We start from the raw sequence: 15,293 nt of genomic DNA on the forward strand, positions 1-15,293 counted from the left end.
CTCAACCTTGGGGTGTGGGCTTGAGCCCCATGTCAGGGGAGAGATTACTTAAAAAATAAAATCTAAAAAAAAAAAAAAGAATGGAGAGGATAAGGAATCAATAGTTAGCATTAGCATCATTTAAATACAGAATGAGGCTTAAATGGTGGTAGTGTCTATGTTCATTTGTTTGAGACAAGTTTATTGAGTGCTTATGATGTCAATTCTCCCAAATCAATCCCACTTAAAGTGCCAATATATTTTTTCAAATTTAGTTTAAATAGATCCACTAGGACAAATGTGAAAAATATTTTAAAATTTTTGAAGAACAAAATTCACAAGTGAAAAGTTATTCTACAAGTCACTATAATTTATTATGGTAGTTCAATAATTAAGACAACATGACACAGTACAAGAATAGATACATACATCGATGGAACAGAGTGGAGAGCCTGGAAACAGTGCAGATATATTGACAAATAGTGTAGTAAGTACTGACTTTAAATAATGGTATGGGAAGAACTGGGATCTGTCCAGGGGTGGTAGGGAGGGTATAACATGAAATAATGACTTTATACCATGTGCAAACTGATGTCCAGATAACTAAAGGAAAAACTGAAAAATCCTAGAAACATTCTAGAAGAAAACACAGGTCATTTTTATTGAATTCTGATGAAGAAAACATTCACAAACAAGACCCAAAGGAACAAGTAATGAACTAAAAGATGGCAGTACACACAAGTTACAATTGCTGTAAGAAAGAAAGAAAGACGAACGCTATCTAATAACCACATAGTGAGTGGAGCAAACATCTGTTACATTGCTGACTCCACAATAACTCAAGTTCTACCACTTTTCCAATGCCCACTTCCACAAACAAATGTTAGGCCTTTTTCAAGATGAAGTACCATACTTATTGTAGTGTTTATACATTTCTTAACCATGTAACACACATGTAGAAAAGTGTACTATAATTTTTATCAGGTCTCAATCTTCTTTTTTTTTCCTTATGGATCATTACAAAACTTTTCAGTATTGCACTCAAATCCTATTTTTCTCATATGCCTCATTGTTTTCATTGCACAGCTTTGCATAATATACTGATTTTTATCAGCATGTATGTCATATAACAGCAGAATTGACTATTCAAAGTGGAATGTGCCCTCTAATCTCCCTAAAAGGCATAATCAACTTGTGCTCCTCCTACAGAACACAAATATGGACATGCAGCAACATCTTAGCAGATTCTTCAGAGTCCCCATAAGCACTCAGAAGAATACAGGTGTGATTAGTCAAGGTTCCATTAAACATGATAGATCATGTAATAAACCAAATGCCCCTAAATTGGTTTGCAAACATTCAGAAGTTAACATCATACAAATTCAGAAATCTATAGGCAATAACCAGTCTGATATATTCAGTGCTTATTGACTTTGCGCTTAGTCTTACTGAGATTAGAGCACCCTGTCCTTTCAGGAAATAAGACTCTGCGAGGAAGACTACAAACTGAACACGACGTGAAGTTAACAAAACAAAACAAAACAAAAAAGAATTTTCCTTTCGTGATCTGAGTCTTGAATTGCCATACACTTTTTCAGAGTGAACTTTCACTTGTTAGCACTTTTTTCTTCCCCTTTCTTTTTTTTTTTTTTCTTCCCCTTTCTAAGGCTGTATCATGTTTTTGTTTTGTTTGTCTGTTTTTCCACTTCTTTTTAATGTTAAGTTACTCCACCTACAGTCAAACTCCAGTGTTTATCTTAGATTTGGGCATGATTCCTCCCCTTTCCCTCCTCACGTGTCCTGCACCGCTGAACTCTGAACTCTGTCTTGATCCCTGTATTTTCTTGTCTCTACGCAGGCTCTTGGCTGTGTTCTCCATGGAGCTTTGTTTCTAGCTGTTCTCTGACAAAGAGCTTGTTCTGTGCAGCACAGCTCTCGTCCTCTTTGTTCAGCCTCTGGCTTCAACCACTGAATCACAAATATTCTCCAGCTGGGAATCAGACAAGGGCAGACATGAACCCAGAAGCCCAACAGGATGTTTCAGTTTCCCAGAGAATTCGCATGATGTTTTACATGATGAAGCCCAATGAAACGTCATTCCAAATACTGGAAGAGGTGCCTGATTATGTAAAACAGGTGAGACTCTCTGGGAAGAGACTACTGTTGCTTTTTTCTTAATAATAAGTAAGCTAGGGGATTGCTAGGTGGTTCAGCGGTTTAGTGCCTGCCTTTGGCCCAGGGCGTGATCCTGAGATTCCAGGATCGAGTCCCACATTGGGCTTTCTTGCATGGAGCCTGCTTCTCCCTCTGCCTGTGTCTCTGCCTCTCTCTCTGTGTTTCTCATGAATAAACAAATACAATATTTAAAAAAAATAATAAGTAAGCTAAACACATCCTGGGGTTTTTGTTCACTTTCGTTCTTCAAATTATTAAATTCTAATAAAAAACAATTCTGTTTTATAAAGGCATGGAACACAATTAGAATTTCTACTTGAATTTCCATACAGTATGTGTAACCAATTTCTCCTGTTAAACTCCTTTCCTTGGATATGTCACTGCAGAATGTGATAAAACTTTACAAAGTTTTCCTAGATACAGTGGTGTTACAAATTTAGCTGTCAGAAGCTCAGTGTCAAATGGTTATATGACATCAGTAAACTTTGTAACAGTTTTGGTTTTAAAGGGCAAACCACCTCCCAGGAAACTATTTCCTCTTGAATTTAGTAGAGTAGTTCTGCAGAATGGATATAGAGCTGAGTCTAACTCTGACTTCCTAAGTTTGAACTTGAACCAAGTTTTCTTTGAAATTCTGAAGTGTTCAGAGGCACTTTTTACTTCTGGTTCCTGGCTATGATTGGAAGTGGAAATATCCAGAATTAGAACTTGAATACCTAAGTTCCCCACCCTGTCAAAGTTGTTCCTATAACACTTACTAGTTCAGACCAGAAATAAGGGGAAAAAAATGACATCAGAGAATATGTTCTTGGGAGTTCAGTTTAGAAAATTCAGAACTCATGACCAGTTTCCAAGTGAGTGAAACCCATAACTTTCAGGATTTGATATTATTCCTTTCTGAGTTTTCTAAGGAGAAAAATGTGGTACTCACATCTTCATAAGTCATTACCTTTTGCATTTAACACCAAACTTCGTTCAATATTTGTTATCCATAGTGGAGCCTAAAAACACTTACCATAGCACAAAACTAAATCTGAGTGAATAAAACTTGGATGATGTTTTAGATTTTTTAAATTTTTTTTAAAGATGTTATTTATCTATTTGAGAGAGTGTGTGCAGAGCAAGAGAGGGAAAGAGAGAGAAAGAGCATGAGCGAGGATAAAGGCAGATGGAGAGGGAGAAGCATACTTCCCACTGAGCGAGGAGCCGGGTGTGGGGTTCAAACCCCGACCCAAGCCAAAGGCAGATGCCTAACAGACTGAGCCACCCAGGTGCCCCTGAATGATGTTTTAAATACACATTTTAAGTGATCATATTCCCTAAAATACTTGGAAGAAAATGCTTTGTTTCTACAATTTCAATTTTGTCATTCCTGTAATTCTAATATGAAAAACTAGCAATGCATGTGTCCTAAGTGAAGCCTTGTAAAGAGGGTCTGTGTTAGTCATGGAGATAATAGACTTCTGATTTTTGTGCTTATTTAATATGTATTTTTAGGGGCACCTGGGTGGCTCAGTTGGTTAAGTCTGCCTTCCATTCAGGTAATGATCCAGTCCGGCATCAGGCTCCCTGCTCAGCGGGGAGTCTGCTTCTCCCTCTACCTCTGCCTGTCACTCCCCTTGCTTTGTGCTCTCTCTCTCTCTCTCTGTCAAATAAATAAATAAATAAATAAATAAATAAATAAATAAATAAAATCTTTTTTAAAATGTATTTTTTTTTTAGCTCTAACTTGAAACCTGTCCATCCTAATCTTATTATTTTCTTGGCAGAAATATCATGGTTACATCTATGTTATATTTCATTTCCAAATTGGATGATAGATTTTGAGCACCTTTTTCATATATATCCAAAATAAATAGATTACTTTGCCTGTTGGGAGGAAATGATCCTGTAGGATAAGTATATACCTTCTCCTGCTATGAGATGTCACTCTGGGCCTCTGACTTCTGGAATGACTAATCAGGAAATGTGGAAGAATTTCATACCAAGCACAATAACATCTTTTTTTGTGCCATTTCCTTTCCAGGCAACTCCATTTTTCATTTCCTTAATGCTTCTTGAACTGGTCATCAGCTGGATTCTCAAAGGGAAGCCACCAGGTCGTTTGGATGATGCATTAACATCAATATCAGCCGGTGTTTTTTCTCGGCTTCCAAGGTGAGTTAGTAGGTTAGCCACAGTGAGTGAATGAGCCAAAATTCTCTAAGTAAGATGGAAAAGGAACCCACCATATGGAGAATTTCTCTATTTTCACATATACACATAAATCCCCAAAGAATTCAGTTTCTGTCATTATTTAAATTTTTGATATTTTATTCAGCATAGATTTGTTTTTGTATACATTTTTAAAGATACTGCTCTAAATATTACTTATCTTGATTACTGAGTTTACTGCTGCCCCCTTAAATTTTGTGCCCAAGGTAAAGGTTTTTCTTGCCTTACCCTAGGCCCAACCCTGAGTTATGGTCTAGTTATCTCCTGGAAAATCAATTTTGCCTCAGGCAAATTCACACGCTAAGTAACCTGGGGTACAGTCACTCCCTAATAAAGATTGCAGAAAGGGTTGAATTACTACATGGCCTCCCAAGTTGTCTCTAGTGCTCATTTTCAGTCAAACATTTTCATAATGTGGATCTGGTGAAAATTTTTCACAGGTTCCATCTTGCCTAAGGATAATGTCTGAATTTTTCCCCATGATCTATAGAAGCCTTTGTCTATCTACCTGTACTTTTGCTCCCTTCATTCTCTTTCCCCCTTTGCAATATTTGTTCCTTCCATACTCTACCACTTGCCATTGCCCAGATGTCACACATGCTTCCCTCTGCTTGGAAAGCCATTCACGTGGCTGACTCTGATTCATTTCTTAAGTCTAAGCAAAGACTTCTCTTAAAGGGTCACATTGTTCAGTGAATCTTTTCTGTTCTCCAATGTACTTCAGGTATCACTTCACTGTGGTCCCAGGGAATCTTGTGTTTACCTCAGATATAGAATTGTCACATGGCATTATGCTTACCCGTTTTGTTTCCAGTCCTCCCTGATAAATTGCATGCAATTCGCGAGCAAGAGGGTTCTTCTTCATAGTTTTAACTATAATGCCTGGAATGATGTCTGGTACATCCTAGATTTTTTTAATTTCATATTTTTATAGTTTTATGTTGATGATAAGATTAGATGATAAAGGAACCAAACAGTAAATAATAAATGACCTACTACTTTTTAGGAAGAGTAAATTATAATGTAGGCAGAGGAGAAAGCAGAAGAAATGCGTGGGAAGCTCTTTAATATGTGAGGATTTAACAAAGAGGCAGAGGGTGACCAAAGATTCCCTTAAAACTCTGTGCTTTGCATTGCTGACGAATGTTCTCGTTCCTACATCTCACCCATTGCTTCTTTTACTGTTTTAAGAGCTTTATTTCTGACTAGTGCTCATTGCTTCAGAATGTTTCTATGAACCACTCAGTGGCAAACCAAGATAGATTTTTCAAAAATAAAACCTAAAGATATCTGAGAAAAGTAGAAAAATTTCATATAATTGCATAAAACTATTTAGATAGGAAGTAACCTAAAGGTAAAAATTTCTTTCATAAATGTTACTATGGAAAAGTAGACTAGTGGGTATAAAATAATAGTAATAATTCTGATAATTATCATAATAATGACTCTGAAAATCCACTCCTATGGTTTCACATTGCTGTCAGAATTAGAGGATAATATCTCAAATTATTTGCAGTTAATTCCCATAATACGCTAAATAAGAGTTCATAATTATACATAATTTCCTCTGTTTCATGTCTCCTCGAACAGAATTGAGCAAGAAATACATTCAACATGCTGAAAGGATACATAGAATTGATCATTGAAACTACCCAGTTGGTTACTGTAGTTTATTCTGAGGAAGTTAAGTGTACAGGTTTATGGAAATTATACAACTGACAAACTGTAAGAATAACATGATAATTGAGAATTGCCCTCAGGTACAATTAAAGATCACACATTTTGTTGAGTTGGAATGAATTTATTAAGAAATCAAGGAGACATCAAGCTGAATGAATGTTTGAGCATTACTTTTATTTTTTCAAGGTGGACTTTGGTAACAAGCAGAGTTAGATTATCCTCTTATCATAACATGATAACTACTAGAAATATAAACTGCATCCTTAATACTATATTTCTTCTAAGCAGTGTGGTTAAAAAACAGAGTACGGGGTTTTAACAGGATATATAAGAATCAAATATATATATATTTCATATATATAATTACATATGTGTGTGTGTGTGTGTGTGTGTGTGTGTGTGTATTTGCTAAAAACGAACCCCCAAAGCATAAGGGAGATGGGGAGGAAGGAGAGAAGGAAAAAAAGAAAGACAGGAGAGAGAATGGGAGAGATCAAAACAAAGCAGTCCTTCAGGGATGATACACGCAGCAACTTCCCTTCACAGCCCACTACCCACAACGCTCCTTAAACTAACACAAGCTGTTCATCCTGGTGCCCTCTGAGAGAAAGGTAAAATGTTGTGAACTTGAATGGAGAGTATATGTTTCCTAGTTGCATTTTGAATGGGAACGGAAAAATGCTTGTTGCTGTTGTTGTTCTTGTAGATGTGGCCAGCAATTCCAAATTATGAAATGTGGATACTTTCGTAAGTTTTATGAGAATTTCATCTTTTATAACCTTTTATCTAGAACATTTCAGCAAAGCGAATGATCTGAAAAAGAAATTTTAAAATATTCTTATTTATTTTGTTCCTATTAAGTACACACACACACACACACACACACACACACAAGCAGAGAAGGAAAGCTGATCCACAGGATCCACTCCACTCAATCCCCTTTCAGCAAAAGACAGGAAGGGGGATTTAACAGAAACTCTTAAAACAATATTTCAGCATCAAGGGGAATCCTCGTGCAAATCATTAACAGCTGAAGTTTAGATTAACACGGCATTGATCAAACCCTCTCCAAGGGACTAATTTCATTTTCTACACCAGCAACAGGGGCTTGCCACATCCTTAAAATACATGATTGTGAGAAAAATGGTACTATACCATTTGTTAATCTACTTGTGAGGAATTACATGTCGGATAATAATTCCAAGTAGGCATATGGCCTCTGACAAAAGAAATTGTGGAAATCAAAGTGAAACCATGAACATGTTTTTCCACTTTGCCATTCATGTAATGGAAATGCTGTATGCAGACTTTGAGGAAAAACAATGTTTGTTTGAAGATCTCAATTTCATTATTACATAAAAGTCCAAGTATCTTGAAGATTAGTAGCACACTTAGCATATTGATAGAAAAGATACATACTGTGACTTTCAAATATTTATGTAAGGGAAAATATTAATCATAGACAAGATTATATCTTGTTTATAAGCCTGTCAGACAGACCGTGACGTGTAATAAAAGCCCATGTGTCCTAAGAACCAGATTCTGGGCAGACCTGCATCTGTTTTGCTCTTCTGGAATCTAGTAGACAGACTCTTCCTCGTTAGAATCTAGTTCTGAAGTTATAGACAGATATTCGTATTTATAATAGTTAAATGTCGTGTAGCATACGTAGATAATCTGCCTATCAATTACTTGCATATGTGACTATAAAAAATTAAACTTAACAAAATACTTACTAAACCTACTTTAAAAAAATCTATCTAAAACTTGTGAAATATCCTGCTACTGACTTAAATGCTAATGAGTGAAAAATAATCACATCTCTTTTTTTCCCCCTGCTTATTTAAGCAGAACCCAATTTCCAATTCTTCATTAGAAAACCAGGACCTCAATTTGTTACTTCCTTCCAATGTTTCTGCTTCCATAAATTGCATCCTCCCCAGAGAAATTTTATTCCCGATATAAATATCTACAGTATGTTTGTTTTTAATGGGTTCATTTAGTCTGTTGAAACAGCAGATTATAAATCAAATTGCAATAGGCTGAGGGATAATTTAAGTAGGTAAATTTTCAAATAAGTTGGGGACACTCCACTTTTAATACATATGGGTCATTGCCAATTTTTACTATGGAGCCAGCTCCACGATATTCAACCATACATATGCACAGTTTTACTGGCCATGACTGCCACAGAATTTTCCATTCCTGACAAGAAAGTTTCAATTCATTAAAAAAAAATTAGAGAGGAGGAAATTAAATTTCTTTAAAATACTTTGACTCCTTGGGGTGGGATTGGAGAATAAAGGAAAATTGTATACTGAGTTTTTATACTAGACTGTGGTATCAGAGGCAGTACTGCCTTTGGTGACATCAGACTACTAACAAATCATTGCCTGTCATTTTGGGTGAGGACTTTAATAAATAGTTATTCCTTTTTCAAAATAAGAGAGAATGCATTTATGTACTGTTAATTACGATATTTCATTATTAATATTCTTTTTATTTACCTAAATTTTTATTAACACTACAGGTGAAGATAATAACGTTTTGAAATTTGTTGGTTTGTTAATTATGTTTGCTGGGGAGAATATCCGATTTCCTCTCAACTTTTATCTCAAACTTTGTAAATAGACTTTGTCTTCGTTGTTAATTGTGGAATTTCAGAGGTTGCTATTAGGCTAACCCTCCCTAATGATGCAAGCAAGCTTCCTTGTACTTATTCAGTAGAGAAATGGAATTACTTCAAGTAATTTACATCTTGCAAAGTAAAGAATGTAGTGAATTTGCTTCTTCCAAATTTACCACGTTCTATTTATAAAAGTCCATAGGTTTCCTGGTTGTTGTAAAAAGAAATTAAGTGATTGCATCATCAATGTAATGTCATTTCGCAGCAAGAACTATCAGTACAAATGTTATCTGTCTTTAGGAGGTGGAGGTTGTATTACGTATTCTGTTAATACTGAGCAAAAATCAATATTCCACTAGATGGAGCAAAAGTGGCAGTAGCTTTAAGATAGGGCAAGTTCCTGGACTAGGTTTAGGAGATTTTGAAATAAATAAACAACAAAATTTCTTGGAAAAATCCGTATATATAGTCCAACCATATTCTTTTCTAACTTTCTGAAGCTTGTAAGAATATTTAGAATGATCCTGTTCAAATATTGTTTTATTTTCTGGCTTAGAAGACAGGATTATTAGAAACAAAAAATGTTCTATTGATTTTCTTCCATTTTGCATTAACTAGCCAAATCAGACAAGACACACAGCTCTAATGACAGTGATGAAATAGTATAAATTGGCAGATATCTGTGGGTTCTGAGTACAAAATTTCATTTCGAGTCGCTTTGAAATGTTGTGTTTACAATAAAAGCATCACATCAAATTTCACTTGCTTAATGTATGACTAGACTATGAGAGTATTTGAGAGTTAGAAAATTTTAGGGTCCTTTTAGCCTAATTTTCTCATATTTTAAATTAGCCCTAAGATGCTGAAGGGTGGACAACCTATCCAATGTTACCTTTTTGCTTTTTTTTTTTTTTAAAAATGTTTATTTATTTATGATAGTCACACAGAGAGAGAGGCAGAGACATAGGCAGAGGGAGAAGCAGGCTCCATGCACCAGGAGCCCGACATGGGATTCGATCCCAGGTCTCTAGGATCGCGCCCTGGGCCAAAGGCAGGCGCTAAACCACTGCGCCACCCAGGGATCCCTACCTTTTTGCTTTTGATGCTGGGTATATTCAAACTAAGATGACTTTGAGAACTGCATAGCTTTGTAATTCTCAATCTCCAATTAATATTTATTCCAATGCACTGATTATTTTTAAGTTTTAACATTATAAATTAACTTCATCTTTTTAAAAATTCGGGATCAGACCTGGAATAGCAATTGAGTAACTAAATACTGACAGGACAATTTTTAAGTTTTGAGAGAAATGTTATATAAAATGCTACCTTTCATTTGCCAGAAACATCTTAGATGCAAGAGAAATTGAAATTATTTGAGGAGAAATCATGAAGAAAAAAGACAATAGGAGGAAAGCTCTATAAACGAAGGTTGTTGATTAGAGGATTCTCATGTCTCCTTATATTTAGACCATTTCTTCGTCTTGCATTCAAAATTATTGAGTAAAAAGGATCTAGTATTTGGTTATATAAAGCTCTATGCTTCCCCAAATTTCATCTCCATATGATAAAGAAAGCTCACTACATTCATACATATTACATATGTCTCTTCCCACAGAGAGTTGAAGTTCGAATTCCACAGTGCAGAGTCATATGCTGGAGGTCAAGGCTGGGAGAGGACAGAGGAATTGGGAAGAAAAAGAGGAAGGGAGCTTTGGTTTATGATTCAGGGTCTGGTGGGAACATTTTTGAAAATGTAGGTGCTATTTCCTGCAATCAAGGGCTTTCCAGAGCTTGATAATCATTTCCCAGCTGTATCCCTTTGCTGAATTGTTTTTAGCTGTGGGTACTCCATGGCTGTTTTTTCCCATCTATGATGGAAGAGGATCATATTCATCTTGCTGATAGAAAGCAGGGAGTTTAACTCCCACAGCTTTTCCCCTTTTTCCCTTTGCTTTGGGGAAGGTTTGGCTTCTTGCTAAAGTGTGAAAAAAAAAGTCTTGACTGTAGTATGTCAGGCATATTTCAGCTCGATTTGTGTCAACCCTAATAAGTAAGTTTACAGAGTAATAAATTGGGTGTCTGCTCAAGACCTGGCACCTGTACAGGAAATAAAAATGTATTTTCAATTGCAGGCAGGTTCTCTTTGTTTTGCAAGTGGAAGTTTTACACTTTTCCTGGGACCCTCTTTCTTTTATTGAAGTCTTAGTATCTCTAAAGCCTATTTCAATTGTCTGTGGAACAGGCAAGGGAGATAGCACTTTAAAAAAAAAAAGAGAGATTCTGAATGGATGGAACACTGATGAGACAGGTGATTATGAATGCCGTGTTCACCAGTGTGTCCTCCTAGTTTCATGTTTTACCTGGCACCTCGCAGGCCTTCAACTTGAATTTATTGAATGATTCAGTAAATCCATAAATGGATCTGCTTTAATAGCATGTACTAAAGTTTACGCAATAAGCTATAGATTATTTCAACTTTTTGTACTATTTTCTAAGTTTTAAAGTTTTTTCTTCCTGGATTAATCTTTTTTAAGGATTATTGAGTGGAACACTTGTGCCTCTCAAGAAATGTTTTAGCATTTTGTTGTCATAACTGGGTGGCAGAGCTGTGCTACCAGTATCTAGTAAATAGAGACCCAAGAGGAGGTACCTGGTGGCTCAGTCAGTTAGGTATTTGACTCTTGGCTTTGGCACAGGTCCTGATCTCAGAGTCATGGGATCAAGTCCTTCATTGGGCTTAAAGCTCAGTGAGGCATCTACTTGGGATTCTTTTTCTCCCTCTCCCTCTGCCACTCCCCTGCTCACTTTTGTTCTCCCTCTCTCTCCTCATCCCTCCCTCTCTCTCTAAAATAAATAAATACATCTTAAAAAAATAGAGACCCAGGGATGCTGCTAAACATTCTACAATTCACAGGACAGGTCCTCACAACAAAGAGTTATATGGCCCAAATGGGAATAATATCAAGGTTTAGAATCCCTATTTTAGAGAAATTGTTAGATTGAGCCAAACAAAATTGATATTATTCACTGTTTTTTACTTAAAAGTTGAATTTTATATGGTTAGTCCTCTATTAATGGATAATAGGAAGCAATTGTAAAATTTCATAATTCGAGTAACTTTTTCCACATAATAGACCCCAACAATAAAGAATTGTCTTGAATGAATGTCAGTAATGACACTGTCAAGAAGCCCTTGTCTAAGTATATAAAAGTTTCTAACCAAGCTAACATGCTTTAGGATAAAATTTGTTCTTTCTCCCACCTTGATAAATGTTGTATATTAGTTTGTCGTGATTGCAGATCTGCTTGTTTATAGTGCAAGGGAAGTTGCTTTGATCTAAGAGTGAATTACTTCACGTCGAGGAAGCCTTGGTAAGACAATGTCATCATATTATGATGCTACTGAGTGCTTTTGATATGGCCATATGATACAATGGACATTTAAACTCAAGAATTTGTGAGGACTTAAAGAAAATGTTCAGCCTAGGCAAGGCTGTTCTTTACTGACCTAAATCACTCTCTGAAGACCGTGGGACATTAGCTCCTGCCATGGCAAGGCTACTCTTCATTGGCAGTGGTGGAGACCGTGCAGCGGCCCCATGAAAGAAATCATCTTGCCCATTAACACTGGTGCCTTTGTTCTGCCAGCACTGTGCTTCTCTAGCAACAAGAGACTTTCAATTTGTGCTGGCAGCTAGACATCAGCTCTTGATTGGCTCCACTAATTCTTCCAAGAGCCAACCCATAGAAAAAGCTATACCTTCACTAAATCTGGACTTTATTTCTTCCATCTCCCTTTTGCCTAAAACAATAGTGTAATTAATCTATCACTGGTTTGGAGTTTTTATTTCTTTATTGGCTTATGAAGAGGCATGATCCTGTATGCTACTGGCTTGTGAAATATTACTATTCTAAATTATAATTCCTACAGCAAATCTGCCTTAAATAAATTAACAAAGATAGTCTCTAAGCATAATTTGCCATGAACAAAATAATGAATAAAATAATAATAATAATAATAATAATAATAAACATAGGGACACCTGGGTGGCTCAGCAGTCTGCCTTTGGTTCAGGGCATGATCCCAGAGTCCTGGGATCGAGTTCTGCATTGGGTTTCCTGCATGGAGCCTGCTTCTCCCTCTGCTTATGTCTCTGCCTCTCTCTCTCTCTCTGTCCTTCATGAATAAATAAATAAAATATTTAAAATAATAATAATAATAATAAACATAATAATAAATTGGAAGACAAGTTTACATTTTAAGTTTTTGAATTCCTCAGAACATTGTGGGTGCTCCTGGCCCATGGGCAGTTCTATCTCGTGACGGACCCCGAACACTTGTATGTGACTATCCCAGAATGCTTGTCCTAGTTCTTGTCTGCATATCTAAAAATAGTCACTGGGGATTACCTTGTCATGTCTAGTAGTTTACACACCTGCACAGGTTGGCTCTCTGGAGGACCAGACGAGAAAAGAAGCCCATGCAGTTCCTACAAGCAGAGTCAGAGGCATTTTGATTGGGATTCTGAAATATCTAGGGCATGGCCTGGGTCATGACAGGGGTTCTGCATAAACAGTTTCCTTTGGTCAAGAACTCACACTCAGAGACAAAACTGCTCTTTCTAGCCATATAATTGTTGGAGAAGGTCATTGGGAGAATGTGTCCACTGCATGACCCTCAAACTGGACTTGGGCAATCAGTCTCCTTCCTTCACCCCGTCCTTGGAATGTATATTCTGCAACTATTCCCATACTAGTTTTAAGGATGAAACCTTAAGAGAGTAAGGTGTTGAGACCATCTGGACTGAATATGTGACTAGCAGGCAAGTAAAGATCTATTTATCTTGAGGCTGCCCAAGACAAGTCTTCTGTGTAAGTTTTTTTCCTTATTAAAACTACTACCCACCATTGTGGAGTGGTTTGCCTCTTTCTTTGGTTTTTCCTTGCTTTCCACATAGAGGAGCCACTTTAGGAACCAACAATAATATCAAATTGAAAATTGGGTTTTAAGATCTGATAATGTGTAGTCCTTTTCAAAAATGTAGGTATTTGACATTTCTAGTCATTATTTGTATTAATGCTGTTATGGCATAACCTAGTGTTTTATGTTACAGATTAATAACATGAAGCCCTCAAAATACAAGACAATTTTAATACTATTAAATCATAGTTATAGTCATATCATTAAATCAAAAGTAGATTAAAATTAAAGGCTCATGATCTTCAAAAGACTCAGTTACATGTTAATTCATAGATACTCACTGTCAAAGGGAAATACTATTAAAATGGTGAATTTTAATAAGTATACTAATTTGAGCTTTTTTCAGCTTTTATTTAAAATTAGAATGTTTAACAATTTCCTCTTTTGCTAATAGCTTATAAATGAATCTTTATTAAATAAAATGATTAGTTTATTTTACATGTTAATGATAAATATAAAAGAAAAAGTCAATTCAACCAAGTTTATATAAGTGATAAAGGAATGATTATCTTTAGTCTAAATTTAAATTTGATCATAGATAATTTCAAGAGAAAAAGCTACGCTTAATAAAATTCAAGTATATGATGTATTTTTTTTTAAACTACTTGAAATAATAACGTATAGAAACTTGGTAGCATAGGTGGCAAGACATATTCTGGTATCTGGGTTTTAAAAACAATTGTGTTTTTTAACGAGTTTAAAAAACTTTTTTAAAAAGATTTTATTTATTTGAGATAGAGCGTGAACATGAGAGAGAAAGAAGGAGTGGGGTGGGTAGGAAGAGTGTCAGAGGGAGAAGCCGACTCCCTACTAAGCAGGGAGCCTGATGCAGGGCTCAAATCCAGGACCTCTGGACCATGACCTGAGCCAAAGGCAGACGCTCAACCAACTGAGCAACTCAGGTGCCTCTATTTACCACATCTTGTTTATCCTTTTTCATCTATGATGGAGGCTTGGGTTGTTTCCATATCTTGGCTATGGAAAGTAAAGCTGCAATAAACAAAGGGGTACATATATATTTTTTTCAGATTAGTGTTTTCATTTTCTTTGGTGAGTACCCAGCAGTGGACTTACAAGATCATATGGCATTTCTATTTTTAATTTCTTGAGGAAACTGCATACTGTTTTTTGCAGTGGCTGCACCAATTCACATTCCCACCAACGATGCATGAAGTTTCTCTTTTCTCCATATCCTCACCAACACCTGTTGTTTCTTGTCTTCTCCCTCTGACTGGTGTAATGTGATACCTCATTGTGATTATTAGGTTTTTTTATTTTATTTCTAGGGAAACATTATTCCCTTATATCTTGAGAGTTGTAGTTTATATTACTACAAGAATTATTGAAATGCTGTAAGAATCCAATTTGTGATCCTAAGTATAACATCTAAAAACAGAAAAATATGTGTACATGTGTGCGTGTGCAAAAGAGAGGAGGGAATAGAGAGAAATAAAGAAAATAGTAGCCAGAAGCAACTTTAATTGAAAGGCAAATTTTATGAGATTAACGTATTTTAAAATAGTAGGCATTTTTGCAGTCCCCTTTAAACTTTATGCCTCTTACACTTCCTTTAAAAAGCACCCTTGTTGTGCTCTTTGTTAAGATTTGGAAATGAAAGTCACAGAAAATAAGTTG

General features: G+C 36.0%; 1 protein-coding gene across 3 annotated transcripts in view; it reads left to right on the forward strand.

Moving 5' to 3' along the window:
* Positions 1-1,792: 1,792 nt before the first annotated feature.
* The window catches only part of AGMO (alkylglycerol monooxygenase), a 344,214-nt gene continuing 330,713 nt past the window's right edge, over positions 1,793-15,293 (forward strand). The window contains exons 1-2 of one of the 3 annotated variants that reach the window (XM_077856706.1): positions 1,793-2,115; positions 4,181-4,311. In XM_077856706.1, coding sequence (XP_077712832.1) covers positions 1,993-2,115; positions 4,181-4,311 — 254 coding nt within the window. In that variant the 5' untranslated portion in view covers positions 1,793-1,992. The remainder of the gene's footprint in view (positions 2,116-4,180; positions 4,312-15,293) is intronic. The other 2 variants (XM_077856705.1, XM_077856704.1) reach the window with 2 other exon arrangements.

The sequence above is a fragment of the Canis aureus genome, chromosome 18, assembly GCF_053574225.1.
Source record: "Canis aureus isolate CA01 chromosome 18, VMU_Caureus_v.1.0, whole genome shotgun sequence".
NCBI lineage: Eukaryota > Metazoa > Chordata > Mammalia > Carnivora > Canidae > Canis > Canis aureus.